This window comes from Macrosteles quadrilineatus, unplaced genomic scaffold (genome assembly GCF_028750875.1).
Source record: "Macrosteles quadrilineatus isolate MER2022 unplaced genomic scaffold, UCM_ALF_1.0 Scaffold_1__1_contigs__length_201487025, whole genome shotgun sequence".
Taxonomy (NCBI): Eukaryota; Metazoa; Arthropoda; class Insecta; order Hemiptera; family Cicadellidae; genus Macrosteles; species Macrosteles quadrilineatus.
This window is the reverse complement of record NW_026542594.1, coordinates 30,959,050-30,979,760: the sequence shown is the minus strand read 5'-3', so window position 1 is coordinate 30,979,760 and position 20,711 is coordinate 30,959,050. Positions and strand designations below refer to the sequence as shown.

Genomic DNA, 20,711 nt, shown 5'->3' with positions numbered 1-20,711 from the left:
CTGACTTGCCCAGAAGTGTAAAATATTGTACAGCACACTTGTATGCTGATGACTGTCAATTACACTTGTCATACAAGCCAGACATGACATCCGCAGCAATTGAACTCATCAATGCTGATTTGCACAGCATTTTTCAATGGTCTGCCATGAATGGCCTTGGATTGAACGTTGACAAGTGTGTTGTCATGCATACTGGACCACATATTCTAATGCAGGAGTTGAGAAAATCTGACATTAAAGTCACCCTTGATGGCATGGGATTGTCTGTCTGTGACACTGTAAACACGCTTGGTGTTGTACTTGACAAAGACCTCTCTTTTTCTGACCACGTCACATCTGCAGTCCAACGCGCAGTGGGAAGATTGAGAGGTCTTAGCAGATTCAAAACTCTCCTGCCAGAATTTGCCAAAACGCAACTCATGCGGTCCTTGGTCCTTCCAGCCTTCACATATTGCTTTCCTGCATATGGAAACAGCGTCTCTAAGGAGGATATGGCAAGAGTTCAGAGAATTCAAAATTCTGCCATAAGGTTCATTTTTGGCCTTAGTCGCTTTGAACACGTGTCCTCCTACAGAGATGCTGCTAAGCTCATCCCAATGGATGACATGTGCAGAAAGCTGACCTGCTGCCTGGTCCACAAAGTGCTCACGCTGGGAGAGCCTCATTACCTCAGCGAGAGGCTGAAGTACAGGAGGGAGATCTGTCTGCGTAGTACTCGCTCCGACCGCAAGCTTCACTTTCCTAAAGTGAGGCTTGAGGCTGGAAGAAAGTCTTTTTCTTATTTCGGCCCGCGGTTGTACAATGGCCTCCCTCAAGAGATCAAGTGTTCAAAATCGTACAACACATTCAGGGCCGCAATGAAAAAAACAAATGTAAAATGTATATTGTAATTATTCTGTTGTAATTTGTTTGTATATACTTATGTAAATATATTAGGATAGTTTAGATTTAGTCACTTGAGTTAGTTTGAAAACCATGTATTATGAAACTCGCTCGCAAATAAAGGCCTTTTTATTTATTTATTTATTATTTATTCATAAGAAATCCATACAAGGGATGACGGAATACAATGGACAGATTGATGAGAACTATATATTACAGTAGGTACATCAAATGATAGAACAGAATACAGGCGGCAAAGTGATGAAAACTATATTCAATCCTTCATTTAAAGAAAACTATTGATATTTTTTCTGATATTTATTTAAATTATCTCTGTTCTTTAGACATAAGTTAACAAATATGTCTAAATTAAAATTAATATTTTATTGGAGATTTGATGATAATCTATTATTTCATAAAAAGGTAAAACAAAAGAATGGAGTATACAAAGATTTGAATCAGAATTGTTTATTGCCATAATAATACAAAAATGTACACGGTAAAAGTCACTAAAACTAAACAAATAAAACCAGACCCATTAAAATTCAGATACAAACTTCAAGAGGTACATACTATTTACATTTTTAAAACGAAGAAACACTGTAAAATTCCTTATCAACTAAATATTCCCTCAACCCATGCTTACATTTTTTTTATCATTTTCGCCCTTGATTGCATTGGGAAGTGAATTGAAAAGACGGAATGCTCTTTTTTGCAGTTTGAATATTTTCTTAGTTTGAAGTTCGTCGTTTCCCCAAACGGGCACACAATATGTAAGAAAAGGGTAAACAAGACCGTAATAAGCTGTCAGAAGGACGCGCCTGTCTTGATAACAGAAGAGCCTACGAAGAAGGAAAGCACTAGTACAGTATAGTGAATTTTGTCAATATGGCTGGAAATCGTTAGATTGCTGTCAATGATTACTACTAAATATGTTACACTAGAAGATGGAACTATATTGATGTTGTCAACAGGTAAATTTAAAGATTCAGATGTGTTAGATGAATTCTGTCCCATACGAAAGTCTGTAAGTGACGTTTTCTGAGGATTAAGAAAAATTTAGATGTTGAAAGTTCTCGGATAGCCATTGGAAGACAAAATTACACTCAATAAATGTTTTGATCTTTAGCTGTGAATGATTTGAACTGGGCACAATGAGGGAAACAGTCGTAACTTAGAATTGGACACTACAGGAGGCAGATCATTCCCGAGCCTTTGATTTATAATACTGTACAGCGAGAGCCTTCGTGTAGTTGCGGAAACATGCGCGCACTGGCATTCAACTTGTGATCTCATATAGTGTGGCAGGTGGCTCTTTACACACCAGGGAAATCACAAATTGCGACGTTGGTCAGGCTCAGGCTGATTACAACGTGTTGCAAGAGGAGGGATAATTTGCGTTGCACTGTTGGCCATCCTGACCCGGTGACCGCCCTCTCTTGCGCACAGCCGCTGCCACTAGGTAGCTACTTTTCGGCTTGAGAGAAATCGAAACCAGTTTGGTTACATACCTATTTCTTTGTCAACTGACCACTGCCTTATGTAACTAACTAACGAAAGGGGAGAGTGTCTCACAAATTAGTTAAGAACATGGATTATAGTGTATTTACACCTAGCTCAATGCACTAATATAACAATTTTTGGGGAAATATTTTGATATTGTTGATGCAGCTTATATTATACTTGTGGAAATAATAAGATATAATAAGATATAAGAGTATAATAAGATTATAATAAAATTTGATTTATGTGTTTGCTCGTTTTGCCAGAGATCATTGTTCCTTAACTACTGTAATAATATTTAGCTCAATGCACAACGGCGTGGCAGGAATTGTCTCTCTCGCTGGGAATTGAAAACTTTACCTCCTACATAGTACAGTGTTGAGAATGAATCCTAAATGTAGCCAAAGCGATTTTCGGTATCCGGCGACATCCATATTTTTGTCATATATTTTAATATAAATTTAACATATTTAACGTAAATGTTGAATTAACTATATTGCTCTAATATAGTTTATAGTTAACCTTCTAGTAACCACGATTTGCAAAACATTGTCTAGGATATGTAAGCCAACAACTCCGGAACCCAGTGCAGAGTGCAAGTCGATGAACCAGTCTGTTGGGTTTTCTCGTCTGTCCTCGATATAGGACACTACACCACACTACGTCATCGCAACACAGACTCGGGGGCGGCAACTACAGCAACACAACAGCGCTCTGCAAAACATTGTCTAGGATATGTAAGCCAACAACTCCGGTGCCTGGTGCCCAGTGCAGAGTGCAAGTCGATGAACCAGTCTGCTGGGTTTCTCGTCTGTCCTCGATATAGGACACTACACAACACTACGTCATCGCAACACAGACTCGGGGGCGGCAACTACAGCAATACAACAGCGCTCTGCAAAACATTGTCTAGGATATGTAAGCCAACAACTCTGGTGCCCAGTGCAGAGTGCAAGTCGATGAACCAGTCTGTTGGGTTTCTCGTCTGTCCTCGATATAGGACACTACACAACACTACGTCATCGCAACACAGACTCGGGGGCGGCAACTACAGCAATACAACAGCGCTCTGCAAAACATTGTCTAGGATATGTAAGCCAACAACTCTGGTGCCCAGTGCAGAGTGCAAGTCGATGAACCAGTCTGCTGGGTTTCTCGTCTGTCCTCGATATAGGACACTACACCACACTACGTCATCGCAACACAGACTCGGGGGCGGCAACTACAGCAATACAACAGCGCTCTGCAAAACATTGTCTAGGATATGTAAGCCAACAACTCTGGTGCCCAGTGCAGAGTGCAAGTCGATGAACCAGTCTGTTGGGTTTCTCGTCTGTCCTCGATATAGGACACTACACCACACTACGTCATCGCAACACAGACTCGGGGGCGGCAACAACAGCGCTCTGCAAAACTTTGTCTAGGATATGTAAGCCAACAACTCCGGTGCCTGGTGCCCAGTGCAGAGTGCAAGTCGATGAACCAGTCTGCTGGGTTTCTCGTCTGTCCTCGATATAGGACACTACACAACACTACGTCATCGCAAAACAGACTCGGGGGCGGTAACAACAGCGCTCTGCAAAACTTTGTCTAGGATATGTAAGACAACAACTCTGGTGCCTGATGCCCAGTGCAGAGTGCAAGTCGATGAACCAGTCTGCTGGGTTTCTCGTCTGTCCTCGATATAGGACACTACACAACACTACGTCATCGCAACACAGACTCGGGGGCGGCAACTACAGCAACACAACAGCGCTCTGCAAAACATTGTCTAGGATATGTAAGCCAACAACTCTGGTGCTCAGTGCAGAGTGCAAGTCGATGAACCAGTCTGTTGGGTTTCTCGTCTGTCCCCGATATAGGACACTACACCACACTACGTCATCGCAACACAGACTCGGGGGCGGCAACTACAGCAATACAACAGCGCTCTGCAAAACATTGTCTAGGATATGTAAGCCAACAACTCTGGTGCTCAGTGCAGAGTGCAAGTCGATGAACCAGTCTGTTGGGTTTCTCGTCTGTCCCCGATATAGGACACTACACCACACTACGTCATCGCAACACAGACTCGGGGGCGGCAACTACAGCAATACAACAGCGCTCTGCAAAACATTGTCTAGGATATGTAAGCCAACAACTCTGGTGCTCAGTGCAGAGTGCAAGTCGATGAACCAGTCTGTTGGGTTTCTCGTCTGTCCCCGATATAGGACACTACACCACACTACGTCATCGCAACACAGACTCGGGGGCGGCAACTACAGCAATACAACAGCGCTCTGCAAAACATTGTCTAGGATATGTAAGCCAACAACTCTGGTGCTCAGTGCAGAGTGCAAGTCGATGAACCAGTCTGTTGGGTTTCTCGTCTGTCCTCGATATAGGACACTACACCACACTACGTCATCGCAACACAGACTCGGGGGCGGCAACAACAGCGCTCTGCAAAACATTGTCTAGGATATGTAAGCCAACAACTCCGGTGCCCAGTGCAGAGTGCAAGTCGATGAACCAGTCTGTTGGGTTTCTCGTCTGTCCTCGATATAGGACACTACACCACACTACGTCATCGCAACACAGACTCGGGGGCGGCAACAACAGCGCTCTGCAAAACATTGTCTAGGATATGTAAGACAACAACTCCGGTGCCTGGTGCTCAGTGCAGAGTGCAAGTCGATGAACCAGTCTGTTGGGTTTCTCGTCTGTCCCCGATATAGGACACTACACAACACTACGTCATCGCAACACAGACTCGGGGGCGGCAACTACAGCAACACAACAGCGCTCTGCAAAACATTGTCTAGGATATGTAAGCCAACAACTCCGGTGCCTGGTGCCCAGTGCAGAGTGCAAGTCGATGAACCAGTCTGTTGGGTTTCTCGTCTGTCCCCGATATAGGACACTACACCACACTACGTCATCGCAACACAGACTCGGGGGCGGCAACAACAGCGCTCTGCAAAACTTTGTCTAGGATATGTAAGCCAACAACTCCGGTGCCTGGTGCCCAGTGCAGAGTGCAAGTCGATGAACCAGTCTGCTGGGTTTCTCGTCTGTCCTCGATATAGGACACTACACAACACTACGTCATCGCAACACAGACTCGGGGGCGGCAACTACAGCAATACAACAGCGCTCTGCAAAACATTGTCTAGGATATGTAAGCCAACAACTCCGGTGCCTGGTGCCCAGTGCAAGTCGATGAACCAGTCTGCTGGGTTTCTCGTCTGTCCTCGATATAGGACACTACACAACACTACGTCATCGCAACACAGACTCGGGGGCGGCAACTACAGCAATACAACAGCGCTCTGCAAAACATTGTCTAGGATATGTAAGCCAATAACTCCGGTGCCCAGTGCAGAGTGCAAGTCGATGAACCAGTCTGCTGGGTTTCTCGTCTGTCCTCGATATAGGACACTACACAACACTACGTCATCGCAACACAGACTCGGGGGCGGCAACTACAGCAACACAACAGCGCTCTGCAAAACTTTGTCTAGGATATGTAAGCCAACAACTCCGGTGCCCAGTGCAGAGTGCAAGTCGATGAACCAGTCTGTTGGGTTTCTCGTCTGTCCTCGATATAGGACACTACACCACACTACGTCATCGCAACACAGACTCGTGGGCGGCAACTACAGCAATACAACAGCGCTCGCCGCTCTGCCAAAATATTGATTTCCCTACGTGCAAATAATTTAGTGTACCAAGTGTTTTTGTACGGTGATTGGTTACGGAGAAAATTAAAAAAATAGTTAAAATTTAAAATTGCCATGTTATACTTATGGAGAATATTGTAAATTGTTGTAGTTGGCTTGTTTATGGATATATATATATATTTTGATCAAACTTGTTGTTATTTGTTGTGTTGAAAAATAAGATGTAAATACAGGGTTAAGTATTAATGTATACAGTTCCTGTATTGTTAATTCAATCATTGCATGTATGATATTGAAATTACTGTATGTATTATATACTCTTTTTTCAAGTTGACTTTTGTAAATTATAAATATGTTTACGGGTGAGTGTATGGGACGTGTATGGGACTAACCAAAAATACTGTGTTAAAAGTATAATGTGTAATGTTTTAATAATACATTTGGAGTACATACTAGGTTTAATATAGTACTTAAATGCGACATCGTACAACGAGTGAGTACTGCGATAACATGGACCTTTAGTTCACAATCGAGTGTGATTTTCAATAAGAAAGCATCAGCAAGTCATACCTTTGTCCCATTCAACTCTGCTTGTTAGATAAACTCAAACTACTTTTACGTTACAGCAGGAATTACAAGCCGCATTTAGTAAAATACCCCCGCCGCAGCAAACCTGCCGTCTAAGCGAATTTCCATTTGGCCGAATTGATTTTCAATTGATCTATTTAAATAACCTTAGGTTTAACAAGTACCTAGGTTTGCTGCTACAAGGAAACTAATAAAGTATCGTGTTTTTAGTAAAATATTGATAGCTTACTATAAAATAAATAAATTTACCAAGTTTGATCAAAATATATCCATAAACAAGCAAACTACAACATTTTACAATATTCTCCATAAGAATAACATGAGAATTTTAAATTTACAATTTTTTTAGTTTTCTCCGTAACCAATAACCGTACAAAAACACTTTGATATACTGAATTGTTTGTTTTTTTAAGCTCTTTAAGAAGGTTTAGAGAAAATTTGAGAAATTTTGTGTTTTGAGGGTAAAAAGTGAGAAAAACCCATTTTTACCCCATAAAACCCCCCATAAAACCCTGTTCCCATTGTCCGATCATGCTGGATCGCGAACTCATTCAAGTTTATCCCGCCTTACACCTTCAAACCAAATTTCATCAAAATCGGATAAAAATTACTCAAGTTATCGTGTTCACGGACACATATATATATATATAAATCTATATATATACCTATATATATATATATATATATATATATATATATACATATATAAAAATTTGAACGAATGGTGTTTTTGGCCTCTGGGGACATTAAAATGAAAAAGTAAATCGGTCCCGGGCCTAAGTCTTACCATGAGACCTACGGTAATAGCTACTTCCCTATAGGGAAATTCGCTAAAAGGATATATTTTACAAAAGATAGCGGCAAAAAGCGCAAACGAGATTCGCTTGCTGGGATACCTGTGGGCCCCTCTGGGCTTGATGCGCAAACGAGAAAACCTTTCTACCTGACAGAGGCTTAGTGTGCGCATAAGAGATCCGCCCGGTGCTTTTTCGTGTGTTAAAATAGACACCTAGGAGGGCATTTTAAAACAATGTCCAGAATTTTTTATTTTTCAATCATTGGGTTGTCTGAAAACAATAGTGGACACCTACAAGATTCGTCTTGTAGTAGACTACTGTATACAGTTCATTGCAGAGTCGACTCAATGACTGGCGCATAAGTAACCCACATGCGTTCTCAAAAGTGCATAGGGTAATCCCACAGTGCCTATTACCGATTTGGTGTCATGGTGTATTACTGTTATGCACAGTGACATGTTTTAAATATTGTAATTACTATGAACAAAATACGTATTTTCACTGTTATTGTGTATTATGGGCTATGACATTCCACCATAAACATGTTAAAATTAGGTACTCGCTCTAAGATATAGCACGATCACATGTTATGAGAAAACAAAATCAGCTGTTTATGACTTGACATGCTATGTTATGGAGATAATTTTGGGCAATACCTAAATGTTATTCTAAAATTATGGAAATTCCACTATTTTCCCTTTCGTCACGGAATGAAGACTTTGAAGACATCTAATTTTAACCTTCTCCCATCTTTCTAAGGCCAATATTGGCGCAAAGAATCACCTTACGATATAAAATACCCCCGCCGCTGCAAACCTGCCGACTTTTTATCAATCCATGAGTGTGAATTGATTTTCAACTAAACCTATTTAAATAACATTAGGTTTAATGAGTACCTAGGTTTGCTGCTACAAGGAAACTAATAAAGTGTATTTTTTAGTAAAATATTAATGACTTAGTATAAAATAAATAAATTTGCCAAGTTTGATAAAAATATATCAATAAATAAGCAAACTACAAAATTTTACATTATTCTCCATAAGAATAGCATGGGAATTTTAAAGGTCTAGAGAGAAATTAGGATATTTTGTGTTTTGAGGGTCAATAATGAGAAAACCCAATTTTTACCCCATAAGACCCCCCGTAAAACCCCGTTCCTATGCTGGTTCATTCAACCCGATCATGCTGGTTCGCGACTCGCGAACTCATTCGAGTCTATCCCGCCTTACGCCTTCAAACCAAATTTCATCAAAATCGGACAAAATTATCGTGTTCACGGACATATATAGATACATATATAACAGTTTGAACGATTGGTGTTTTTGGCCTCTTGGGACATCAAAATAAAAAAGTAAATCAGTCCCGGGCCTAGGACTTAGCGTGCCACCTACGGTAATAGCTACTGTACTTCCCTATAGGGGAGTTTGCTCATACAGGGTGTCAGAAAAGTAACTTGCACCTGCCTTTACTTTATAACCATTGGAGATATTTTACATCGGTTTGCGGCAACCTTCTTCGATATGATGGGCTACAATAATGATGAGCAAGTTTGAAAAAAAAGGAAAATATTGCCCTTAGCGGTAGTGGGATTAAGGGGTAGCTCAAAGTTTTCAAATGGGAAGTATAGTTCACTTTGGTATTATTTTATAGGTCTTAACGAAACAAAACAGTTGGCATAAAGAAAACAAACATCCAACAATGGGGTGATGCAATACACATTTTAGCCACCCTCATCCATAGTTAATTAATACACAATAACAACAAACAATATTTAGCGTACAGACATCAGTAAATGCAACTCCATTCACTCGACTACTTGTTACTTAGAATTAAATGTTCCTGTAGCTGTCTTATAGCTTAGTTGTAAATAATATTTTGATTAATTTAGTTTTAATTTTTAAATTAATTTTAAATTTGTAATAGAACTCGTCCCGCGCACAGGTCTTGCACGGCCTATGCGGGACTATTTTTTCGTATCTTGGATCTATCTATTTTAAACAAACAATAATTTATTAAATAAAACAGATTTTGATTTGATTGATTTGATTTGATTTAATTGGATTTGAAGTGTCAATTGTTTTTTCATCAAGACCTGTAAAATGATACCAAAGTCGACAATACATCATATTTGAAAATGTAGAGCTACCCCCACACCCCCTAAGGGCAAAAAAATATAACAATCATTACTGTAAGTAGCCCCTCATATCTGAAAACATTTCCGCATACCGATTTCAAATATCTCAAATAGTTAAAAAGTAAAGGGGGGTGCACGTTACCTTTCAGCCACCCTGTATAGATAGAAAATAGATAGAAATAAATATGTTGGGAAATGCATGTACACCATATATAAATATACAGTGAAACCATTGTGAAACATAACGATAAAGATACAGTAACGACTAGCTGTGTGCCCGTTCTACGCACGGGGATCTTATCATAGTCAGTTAAAACCTTCTTATATAAAGCACAGCAGTTGGTTTGCATACTTTCGGATATGCTGACAAAACTATTTCTTCGCAAATACAGTATCTGACAGTTTCAAGCCAAAACTAATGCTTCGCAATTAAATGTCACCCGGATCTTGTTGGTCCATATGTTATATCCAATGATTAAACTAAATAAACGGTATCAGCATTCTGACACATACTTTCTCCCATAAGTTTGTCAACAACCTTTATCATGTGTAAGCGGTGAGAGTAAATATACGGAAATGGGATTTGTACAATTTTGTTCAGAATTTAAAGGACTATAACATAATGGTTAAAAGTATTTAAGGTACTACCTCAACCTCTTAATTTAACACTTTATTCGGGTTGACATTTTCATTATCAAGGCGCTCTTGTCCTTTCCGTGAAACATTGAGAAACAAGGACATTAATGCGTTACCATCATACATACACACAAAAATACCGAACTTAATTAGGGAATCTGCTACGCTTTAAGCATAAAAAGGTACATATAAAATTAGTACTTGAAATCGTTGTTAATGCCATAAAATTTGATCATAACAATTTATATTTGCTTGGACCGGAGATGACTCGAAATTCTGTCGAAATGCTATCTGAATCGGTTTGCTATATGAAATGAAGTAGGCCTACTATAGACGATTTAGATTGGTAATTTGTAATAAAAATTACCAAAATAGGCCACGAACTATTGATACATAAACAACGTTCAAAGTGTTTGAACAATTCATGATGGTTTGCTGAATAAATGTTTTACTAAAATGCGTTATAGTTTTCTTAGCATAACATTTTGGAATCCAGACAGAAAAAGCAAAAATTATACAGTTAAGACATCAATTAAATTGAATAGGCCTACGCCTGTAATAAATAAGGTGCAACACCAACGATAACTAATTTGTAAATTACTGTGATGTGTTGGTACGTAAAAATGATTCTTGCTGCTACTAAAGGTTAAAAGGAAAATAACCAGTACCGTACCAAAAACCAACGTTTACAGTTAAGAACTGTAGTACAGCCGACCAATTATATGCGTTAATCAAGGTTATTGATCTCTTGGTTTTGGATTTTCTCGTAAAAAGTTATCGGCAATCAAAGTTATTTCCCATTAATTGCTTTATTTGTACACAACTCTTAATGTAAACTTATCGGTGTCAGTTTGAAAAAAAAAACCTTATACAACATAACTTTCTGTTATTTAATAGATTACGTATTCTCTAAACAATGGTTGCTGGTATATATATTAACATTATAAGGAAATGTGACAAAAATCACACAACGTTGGGTTTTTGGACGTTTATAATTTTATTTCTTAAGTACCTAGGTAGGCCGTGTATTCTATGGAAAAGTACCGGTATCAAGGATCGTTGTCGAAAGGGTTGTTATAAATAATTGGGTGAGCATACGTACCACACGTACCCAAGAGAAGGGCTATGGGCCTATTGGCTGTATGGTCCAGCGATTGCATCACACGGTGAGTAGGAACTATTGACTTTATATAGTCAATGGTAGGAACAGAAAGTGACACATTGGAAAATCGAGTTCAGCATCATCCGTAAACCTCTGTTACAATCACCCACTGCAGTTGTAATTTTTTGCTTTACACTTTACACAGCCGCATTTGAAGAGCCGTCAATGAGTGGAACATTGTTTCTAAGCTATTTGCGACGGTCATTAGTAAATTTAAGTTTCCCAGCCGTATACAACACTGATTCAATCTTGATTCAATGTCTCCTTTCTGGTTATCAAAACTCCAAAACAATTTTATACACATATTTCTGGTTCCTGACCTGGATGATGCCTAGTTATTTAATTTACGGTTACACTATATAATTCCACTTTTGATTAATTAAATCCTTTATGTAATAAACACGTTTTTAATCTCACTTGGATGGGATTTGCCTTCAAAACGTGATCGGAAATGGTTGTGGTGTTTGTAAACAACATTTGTAAACATTTCAGTGACAGCTAGAAAAAATAATCTTGATCCGAACAGCTGTTCGTTGTTTCATAGATGATTATGTGATACAAATTGGAAGAAAACTTGACAAAAATCGCACAAAACTGCATTTTTGAACGGCCGTAATTTTAATTACAAAGTAGTGAGACCATATTTTAATGGCTAAAGACACTCTCGCCAATCCAGTGAATACATTAAAATGACTTGGGTCTTGATAGGTACTCTCGTTTTCCTGGAGAAGATTGCGTAAAATGCCATCTTGAGTGTGACAGACAGACAGACAGACAGAAATTTAGATGAGACTTGTTTCGGCTTTTTTAATGTATAAAACGTAAAAATAACCTAAAAATGTGTGATTCTGAGCAATGTACAGACAAAACTCTAATTTTATTTATATAGATAAATATTCGGGCAAAATCAGCTGGTATGATTAAAATGTACAGCATATATCCTCGATCCGAATAAGAAAAAATGCATTAGTCCAAATAACTAACGCATGTATTAAAAAAACTGCTTTTCTAAATCCTGACGAATAAAATGCATTTACACCATGCAATTGATACGGTGAAAGAGATGTATTTGTTAGCAAATATGAACCATGAAAGAAAGTTAAAACTCTAAAATCAGAACTCACCATATAACCCTGACAAGGAGCTCGAAGAGGCAGGGGAAGACCATGTCGTCAGTGGCTGCCAGCCACTTGCGGCCGAACAGCTTGAGGGCCGGCATCCCGCCGCTAGCTCCTCCACCTACAACATTCATCAGCTGTCAGGGGTGTGATGACAACAAGAGGCAGGGGAAGACCTGAAGACCATGTCGTCAGTGGCTGCCAGCCACTTGCGGCCGAACAGCTTGAGGGCCGGCATCCCGCCGCTAGCTCCCCCACCTACAACATACATCAGCTGTCAGGGGTGTGATGACAACAAGAGGCAGGGGAAGACCTGAAGACCATGTCGTCAGTGGCTGCCAGCCACTTGCGGCCGAACAGCTTGAGGGCCGGCATCTCGCCGCTAGCTCCTCCACCTACAACATACATCAGCTGTCAGGGGTGTGATGACAACAAGAGGCAGGGGAAGACCTGAAGACCATGTCGTCAGTGGCTGCCAGCCACTTGCGGCCGAACAGCTTGAGGGCTGGCATCTCGCCGCTAGCTCCTCCACCTACAACATACATCAGCTGTCAGGGGTGTGATGACAACAAGAGGCAGGGGAAGACCTGAAGACCATGTCGTCAGTGGCTGCCAGCCACTTGCGGCCGAACAGCTTGAGGGCCGGCATCCCGCCGCTAGCTCCTCCACCTACAACATACATCAGCTGTCAGGGGTGTGATGACAACAAGAGGCAGGGGAAGACCTGAAGACCATGTCGTCAGTGGCTGCCAGCCACTTGCGGCCGAGCAGCTTGAGGGCCGGCATCCCGCCGCTAGCTCCTCCACCTACAACATACATCAGCTGTCAGGGGTGTGATGACAACAAGAGGCAGGGGAAGACCTGAAGACCATGTCGTCAGTGGCTGCCAGCCACTTGCGGCCGAGCAGCTTGAGGGCCGGCATCCCGCCGCTAGCTCCTCCACCTACAACATACATCAGCTGTCAGGGGTGTGATGACAACAAGAGGCAGGGGAAGACCTGAAGACCATGTCGTCAGTGGCTGCCAGCCACTTGCGGCCGAGCAGCTTGAGGGCCGGCATCCCGCCGCTAGCTCCTCCACCTACAACATACATCAGCTGTCAGGGGTGTGATGACAACAAGAGGCAGGGGAAGACCTGAAGACCATGTCGTCAGTGGCTGCCAGCCACTTGCGGCCGAACAGCTTGAGGGCCGGCATCCCGCCGCTAGCTCCTCCATCTACAACATACATCAGCTGTCAAGGGTGTGATGACAACAAGAGGCAGGGGAAGACCTGAAGACCATGTCGTCAGTGGCTGCCAGCCACTTGCGGCCGAACAGCTTGAGGGCCGGCATCCCGCCGCTAGCTCCTCCATCTACAACATACATCAGCTGTACACAGCTACACACACACACATACAGTAGCTTGGCGAATGTGGCGGTAGGGCTCAACAATGGTTGAACACATGTTCTTTCTCGATTCAATTTTAATTCGAGTTCACGTAAACGATATTGACATTTTAAGATGGGTTTTTTGGGGTAGGGCGGAGTGATTTGGTTTTACGCTGAAATCTTGGTGGTAACCATATCTCAGCTTGTCAGTGCAGCTAATGTCACTTGAAGGCCATTGCGGCGACTCCTGCTGTTCCTGACTCAAGCTTGTTGACCACCAAAACCAAGAATTGATAGCCAACCGGTTTCAGGCTTTGTTATATATTTATCTGTCAGCCTTGTGTACCAGGGATAATACAGCCAAGTAATTTTATTTGTATCCTGTAACTTCGGAGCCGGGGTAAGATACTAACTTGTCAATGCGTAGAGCGAGGAAATATATTTCCACGATAGAAAGTCCAAAGGCAGTGAAATAAAATTACTGATTGATTCGAACTCACTCAACTCATTTAACTCAGACGGTAAAATCGACTTTGAATAGTTCTAATGTAAAATGTGAACTGTGAGGAACTAAACTTGGTCGGTGCTTCCAATTGTAAATTGAAATTCAAGTTGTATCACATATAATGGCGCTTAACTGGAATATGATTTACTTTGATCTGCTTTGATTCTACATTAGTTCTACTTGAGCAGTAAAAATATCGATTACATGGAAAGAAATGCTTTTTTCCTACAGTCACCCGACAAAGTGGGCTTCCTTGTACTGTTTATAGTACAGAAAGCTGCTAATTGCTGCATATTTATACTTTGTCGTACGGTTTATACTTTGGCGCACATCAGGATTCCAACGAAACAACACAAAACAGCGTGGTTCTATTATGCACGTAATCCGCGTACGCTTGGAAATAGGTTGGCAACACTTAAAGATAATAATACTATGAGCAGTTGATTGACTATTATAACTACGATTTAACCTGTCATTTCGTGTTTATAGTTTCGGTATTTCTGAACTTTCTGGACTTTTCTTTTAAACGTTTTTAAAACATTCCTACGATCTTAATAAACAAGAAAATACCTTTAAAGCATTTTTTTAGGCACGAAAACCACTTCAAATTACAAAAACATCGGAAATATATTCTCAAGTCGCGGAGCATATTTCTTGCCGAGGAAAAATAGCGGAGTGATACGGACTGGGTACTACTTTCTCTAGGGCACCTATTTGTGTTGCCAGCTGAACCTAAAAACGTGTTGTATAGTGTTTGAAAGACTAATTATTTATGTGCTTTATAGTGACTGTAGGAAAAATATAATGTGTAACACGAGTGCAAAAGGCCTTTGCTGCACTCGAGATCATTCCAAACATTGCTCTCGTGTGCAGCAAAGTGCCACTTTGCCCACTAGTTACGCAAATAACTATTTCCATTAACTTCATCCAGCAAACTCACCAAATAACGTAATGCATTTACCTCGTCTATAACAAGAGAAATCTCCATAAAAATACATACGGGTACTAAATAATAAAAATAAGTAAATAAATAATAATGGTAATATATCTCCAATCACAATGTTTGAAAGGTTTGCAAATCATGAGGAATATCCCAATGATTATGCAGTTTCTGTTTCTGATACTACTGCCAGTAAACTATTCTGCTTTCAGTTATCGTCTACGTAACCGTGTTATTTACTGGTGTTACCAATAACCTTCCAAGATCCAACTAAGGGATCGTCAGTAAACCAGTAAACATCGTGACATGGATTTGCCTTTGATAGCCTGCACTAGAGGCTGCATCATTATCTGTTCTCGCTCGTCAGAGAGGATGTCCTCTACGCAGTCATTAGGTTGACGATGGCAGTGATCCTGTGTCTTGCCATGACAGATACAAATAACCAATTACCATGACGTTATGAGATGTTTTGCTAACATTGACTACGCCTCCCATTCACCAGGTGTGAAATTTATATAAACCAAAATTGACCGATAAATCTAGTGTATTTTACGACCAATGACGCGATGTTCCTCCTGACGCGAATTCAGTACTGTGCTCAAGATGAGTTTCCATGTTCACATCGCATCTCACTTTGACACTCTATTTAACACATTAGCGATAATAAGTTAACATTAATGCATGTCGATTTACCCAAATAACCATACTTATGTACGAGTATTTAGTTAATGATTTCATTGAAAACACTAGACACTAGTAGAAAGAAGTTTGATGGATGACAAATCATGATACTGTACGAGGACTGAGAGAAAGTAGAGCGATCTTCTTGACCGTCTCAAGATTTATAGCCACCTGTAGAGCAATCATGTAACGCTGTTACAAAAACATCTTAAATCGTATTATACAAGTGTATCAGCTGATCAATGTAAGGATTTGGTGATAGCGTGAATACTAGAAAAGGATTTCTAGGATTCGTGGGTGATAGTAAAGAAATATTGGGGATGCGAAATACTACCCCCCGGAAAACCATCCCCAGATGAAAATTTACGTCACGAAATCTGCATATGGGAGACGTGTAGTCCGTGACTGGAATACTACCAACCCTTTAGCAAAATAAGATTATATGTAGGGTACAGTATTAAAGTTAATATAATTGTAATTAGAATTCGAGTAATTACGTATATGTGGGGAGTATCAAACGGAATTTTAAAATGTTACAGCAAGTTTGGTTAGTTAGGTTAGGTTAGTTTAGAACAGTTTGACAACAAAGAGTGTCCGTGACTGGAAATTTCACCCCCCCCCCCTCGGTCTCTGAAGTCAACATGACGTGGAAAAATGTTTGGGGGGAGGGTAGTTGTCCGGGGGGCAGTCTTTCGGCGACTCGAAATATTTATTCTCTTACATTTTGGGGAATGTTCTGACTCCTTAGTCAACATATTACATATAAAAATGGTCTTATAAACAATAGCACTTAGAGAATCGTTTGGATGTAGATTAAAGCTTGTCTTAAATTTGGATTGATCACAGAGAGATGGAGTATATAGTAGTTTGTTTTCGATTTGGATTTGCGCTAATGTGTCCGACGCACCTTGTGTAAGATGCTAATCTGATGATCTTACTACAGAAATTAACCTGCGCAGTACGGAATAAGAGCTCGATTTGGCTACTTCCTGCAACCAACCGTGAAATGAAATTTAACATCATACAAGACAGTTAAAAACAGCAACAAAATAACGCAATGTTTCTAAAAATGCATATTAGTATAACCCTCCCTTCATGACAGCACGATGATTATTAGTGTTTCAGTCATGTTGGAATTACCTGACTATCGTCACGACCATACTCGGTCCTGACCCTGCATCATTAGTGGAACTGTCGACGTCACAATCCTACTGCTCTGGTGACCTTGAGTTGATGATTCGGACTCAATAAATATTTGGAAAGTATCGGCTTTCTGGCACCTGAACAGTCGATTATAACGTTGAATCCTGAGGTGTTAATGGTCCTTGGGGGCTTTCAGAATAATACGTGGTCGCCATTGACGAGAGACAATCACATCATTGGGCAGTGCTTAGACTTGAAGCATTCGTTGTTCTTGGTTCCTCCTTTCCTCTTTTGGAACTTGATCATGATCTTAAATTGGAAATAAAGTCCGACAGATCTTTCCGAGCTGGTTCTGTTAGCAGCACCAGGACGGATAGACCCTTGGAGCTGAGTATGTTTTCTGTGTTCTGTTAGCAGCACCAGGACGGATAGACCCTTGGAGCTGGTTCTGTTAGCAGCACCCGGACGGATAGACCCTTGGAGCTGAGTATGTTTTCTGTGTTCTGTTAGCAGCACCCGGACGGATAGACCCTTGGAGCTGAGTATGTTTTCTGTGTTCTGTTAGCAGCACCCGGACGGATAGACCCTTGGAGCTGAGTATGTTTTCTGTGTTCTGTTAGCAGCACCCGGACGGATAGACCCTTGGAGCTGAGTATGTTTTCTGTGTTCTGTTAGCAGCACCAGGACGGATAGACCCTTGGAGCTGGTTCTGTTAGCAGCACCCGGACGGATAGACCCTTGGAGCTGAGTATGTTTTCTGTGTTCTGTTAGCAGAACCAGGATGGATAGACCCTTGGAGCTGAGTATGTTTTCTGTGTTCTGTTAGCAGCACCCGGATGGGTAGACCCTTGGAACTGAGTATGTTTTCTGTGTTCTGTTAGCAGCACCCGGATGGGTAGACCCTTGGAGCTGAGTATGTTTTCTGTGTTCTGTTAGCAGCACCCGGATGGGTAGACCCTTGGAGCTGAGTATGTTTTCTGTGTTCTGTTAGCAGCACCCGGATGGGTAGACCCTTGGAGCTGAGTATGTTTTCTGTGTTCTGTTAGCAGCACCCGGATGGGTAGACCCTTGGAGCTGAGTATGTTTTCTGTGTTCTGTTAGCAGCACCAGGACGGATAGACCCTTGGAGCTGGTTCTGTTAGCAGCACCCGGACGGATAGACCCTTGGAGCTGAGTATGTTTTCTGTGTTCTGTTAGCAGCACCAGGATGGATAGACCCTTGGAGCTGAGTATGTTTTCTGTGTTCTGTTAGCAGCACCCGGATGGGTAGACCCTTGGAGCTGAGTATGTTTTCTGTGTTCTGTTAGCAGCACCCGGATGGGTAGACCCTTGGAGCTGAGTATGTTTTCTGTGTTCTGTTAGCAGCACCCGGATGGGTAGACCCTTGGAGCTGAGTATGTTTTCTGTGTTCTGTTAGCAGCACCCGGACGGATAGACCCTGGTTTTAGTTGATTAGTCTGATAACAGCTGGACAACTATTCACCGAAAGTGACTAGCGAGGCAGACTATTCAATCGTCCTATTACATGAGATTGCTTTTTTTTGTGTGTAAACAATATTTAGCGAGGAATCAGTACTTTGCTGGGATTACCTAATATCGGATACCTAACACATGATAAAACAAAACGACTACTTTTAAACACAGAAAGTAGCACCTGGTGAAACAGAAGCCAACTACTGTACATGATATACAAAATATTGCAATTACCTATAAGTACAGAATAACGAAATCCGTCCCTAGGGGATAAATGAAATCCACGATATATTAGTTAATATAACCTCAATGGCTTATACTTCATTTTTTTCAGTCAACTCACTACTCTGAGCGTGAAACGAGCCAAAGAAAGCGATTTACAACGCAAATGAGTTTAAAGTATTACTAGAGCGATGACGAATAGAAATAGGTGACCAAGCCCTGTGGACATAATCGGGCGAACCATCAAGATCGTTAAAGAAAGGGAAAACATCAAACTAATCTGAAACTGAAATTAATTATGAGTTACTAAGCGTAAAATGTCCAGAATTGATATTTGTTAGGGGCATTGATATATAACTACAATCGATATGTAGTGTTATATATCGATGGTTAGTGATAAAGCCAGGAGTAAGGACACCCGAGCATCACGTAGCCTGTGTCGTGTGTTGTATCGTAGATGTCCAGTTTGTATTAGCTCCAGTCGTGCCACAGTAGATGAGGCTCGACGTGTCTGTACAATGTACGGATTATAGTCTTAAGAGTTCCCTATGACCCTAGAACTTAGAACATCCCCAACCCATTGAAAGTACGTCGGGTTTGACTTGAATGTTGTTTAAATGTGCGAACTTTGATTAATGAATTTAAACAAGTATATCCATAGTTGTATGTAACTAACCAGTTCCATATAATCCCAATTAATATTTGACATCTTAGTTAAAATCGACAACGCGGACATTATGTGATTTGGCATTTTAAAGTCGTAAGTAATTTATTCAGCCAGATCATGGTGTGATGTTCCCGTGCTAGAAACATACAAATACATACATGTGTGCATCACATACTGTATTGCCTAGTTGAGAATATGGCATGTGTAAACCGAGGAAGCAGGAAAACCCACGACCATAACGAACAGAACACAATTTCGAAACGTTCTCAAGATGCAGGTAGGAAGGAGATCGGTCGACAGGGGTTTGTGACTAAAGAGACCTGTGCTAATACATTCTTCTACGATTGTTCGCATACTAGGCTATACTACTTGCATACATAAGGGGATTTATCCACAGACATTCAGCCGTACACTTTCGAATAAAACAGAAAACACGAAATTACCTTCCCAATGATCCCAGCAGCAACAATCACGGTAGTGTTGTATGTTTTTTACAGACTACAGTAGTTTTTGTTTTCAGTTGTACACATCCTTGTTTCGTGTTTGGCCGACACAATCGCATGTGGCGCAGGGCTCGGAACATCAGACGTCATCAGAGGAGTAATTACTGGCCATTGGTCAGCGACTGATGAAGTACCTGATATGATAACATCCGGCCGGCCATGGCGTCATCAGACAACTAAAACCCAATCGTCGTTATGTAACCTGATATAAGTGATTTGACACCACATGTAGAACAGGATTTTCCTTGATTGCAGTTTTTGCTACCAAGAGCTTCGACTCCTTCCATCACGCGTTCCTCGAACGGCATGAACCTGAGACAAGGCTCACTACGAACCAGAGGTTTGAACATGATACACTACAATTCAAAAGTTTGATCAAAACTCACAATCAAGCAGAGATATACAATATTATTTCTGACCAGGTATATGTTGAAGATTTACTAAGGACAAGGGTTTTGAACAATAGTCACTAAGGACCCTGAGACTGCTCAGCACTCACTATGGACAAGATATTTTTATAGGAATCTATGGACCAGGGATTTGTACAAGATTTATTACGGTGAGGGGGGGGGGGGGTTTAGACAAGCAAGACTCATTACGGCGAGGAGTATGTTACTACGAAACAAGATGAGAATATTTACTACGAAATTATGGGTAGGCCATATATTCAAGTCAATTTGGGCCAGAATCTTCAAAATTCAAATTAAGACATTGCTAATTACTCT

General features: G+C 40.9%; 1 protein-coding gene across 3 annotated transcripts in view; it reads right to left on the bottom strand.

Moving 5' to 3' along the window:
- LOC128981931 (diacylglycerol lipase-beta-like) overlaps positions 1-20,711 on the bottom strand; it is a 96,370-nt gene that overhangs the window by 51,102 nt on the left and 24,557 nt on the right. For all 3 annotated transcript variants that reach the window (XM_054400927.1, XM_054400932.1, XM_054400936.1), the window contains exon 2: positions 12,489-12,603. In XM_054400927.1, the coding sequence (XP_054256902.1) occupies positions 12,489-12,583 (95 nt within the window). In that variant the 5' untranslated portion in view covers positions 12,584-12,603. The remainder of the gene's footprint in view (positions 1-12,488; positions 12,604-20,711) is intronic.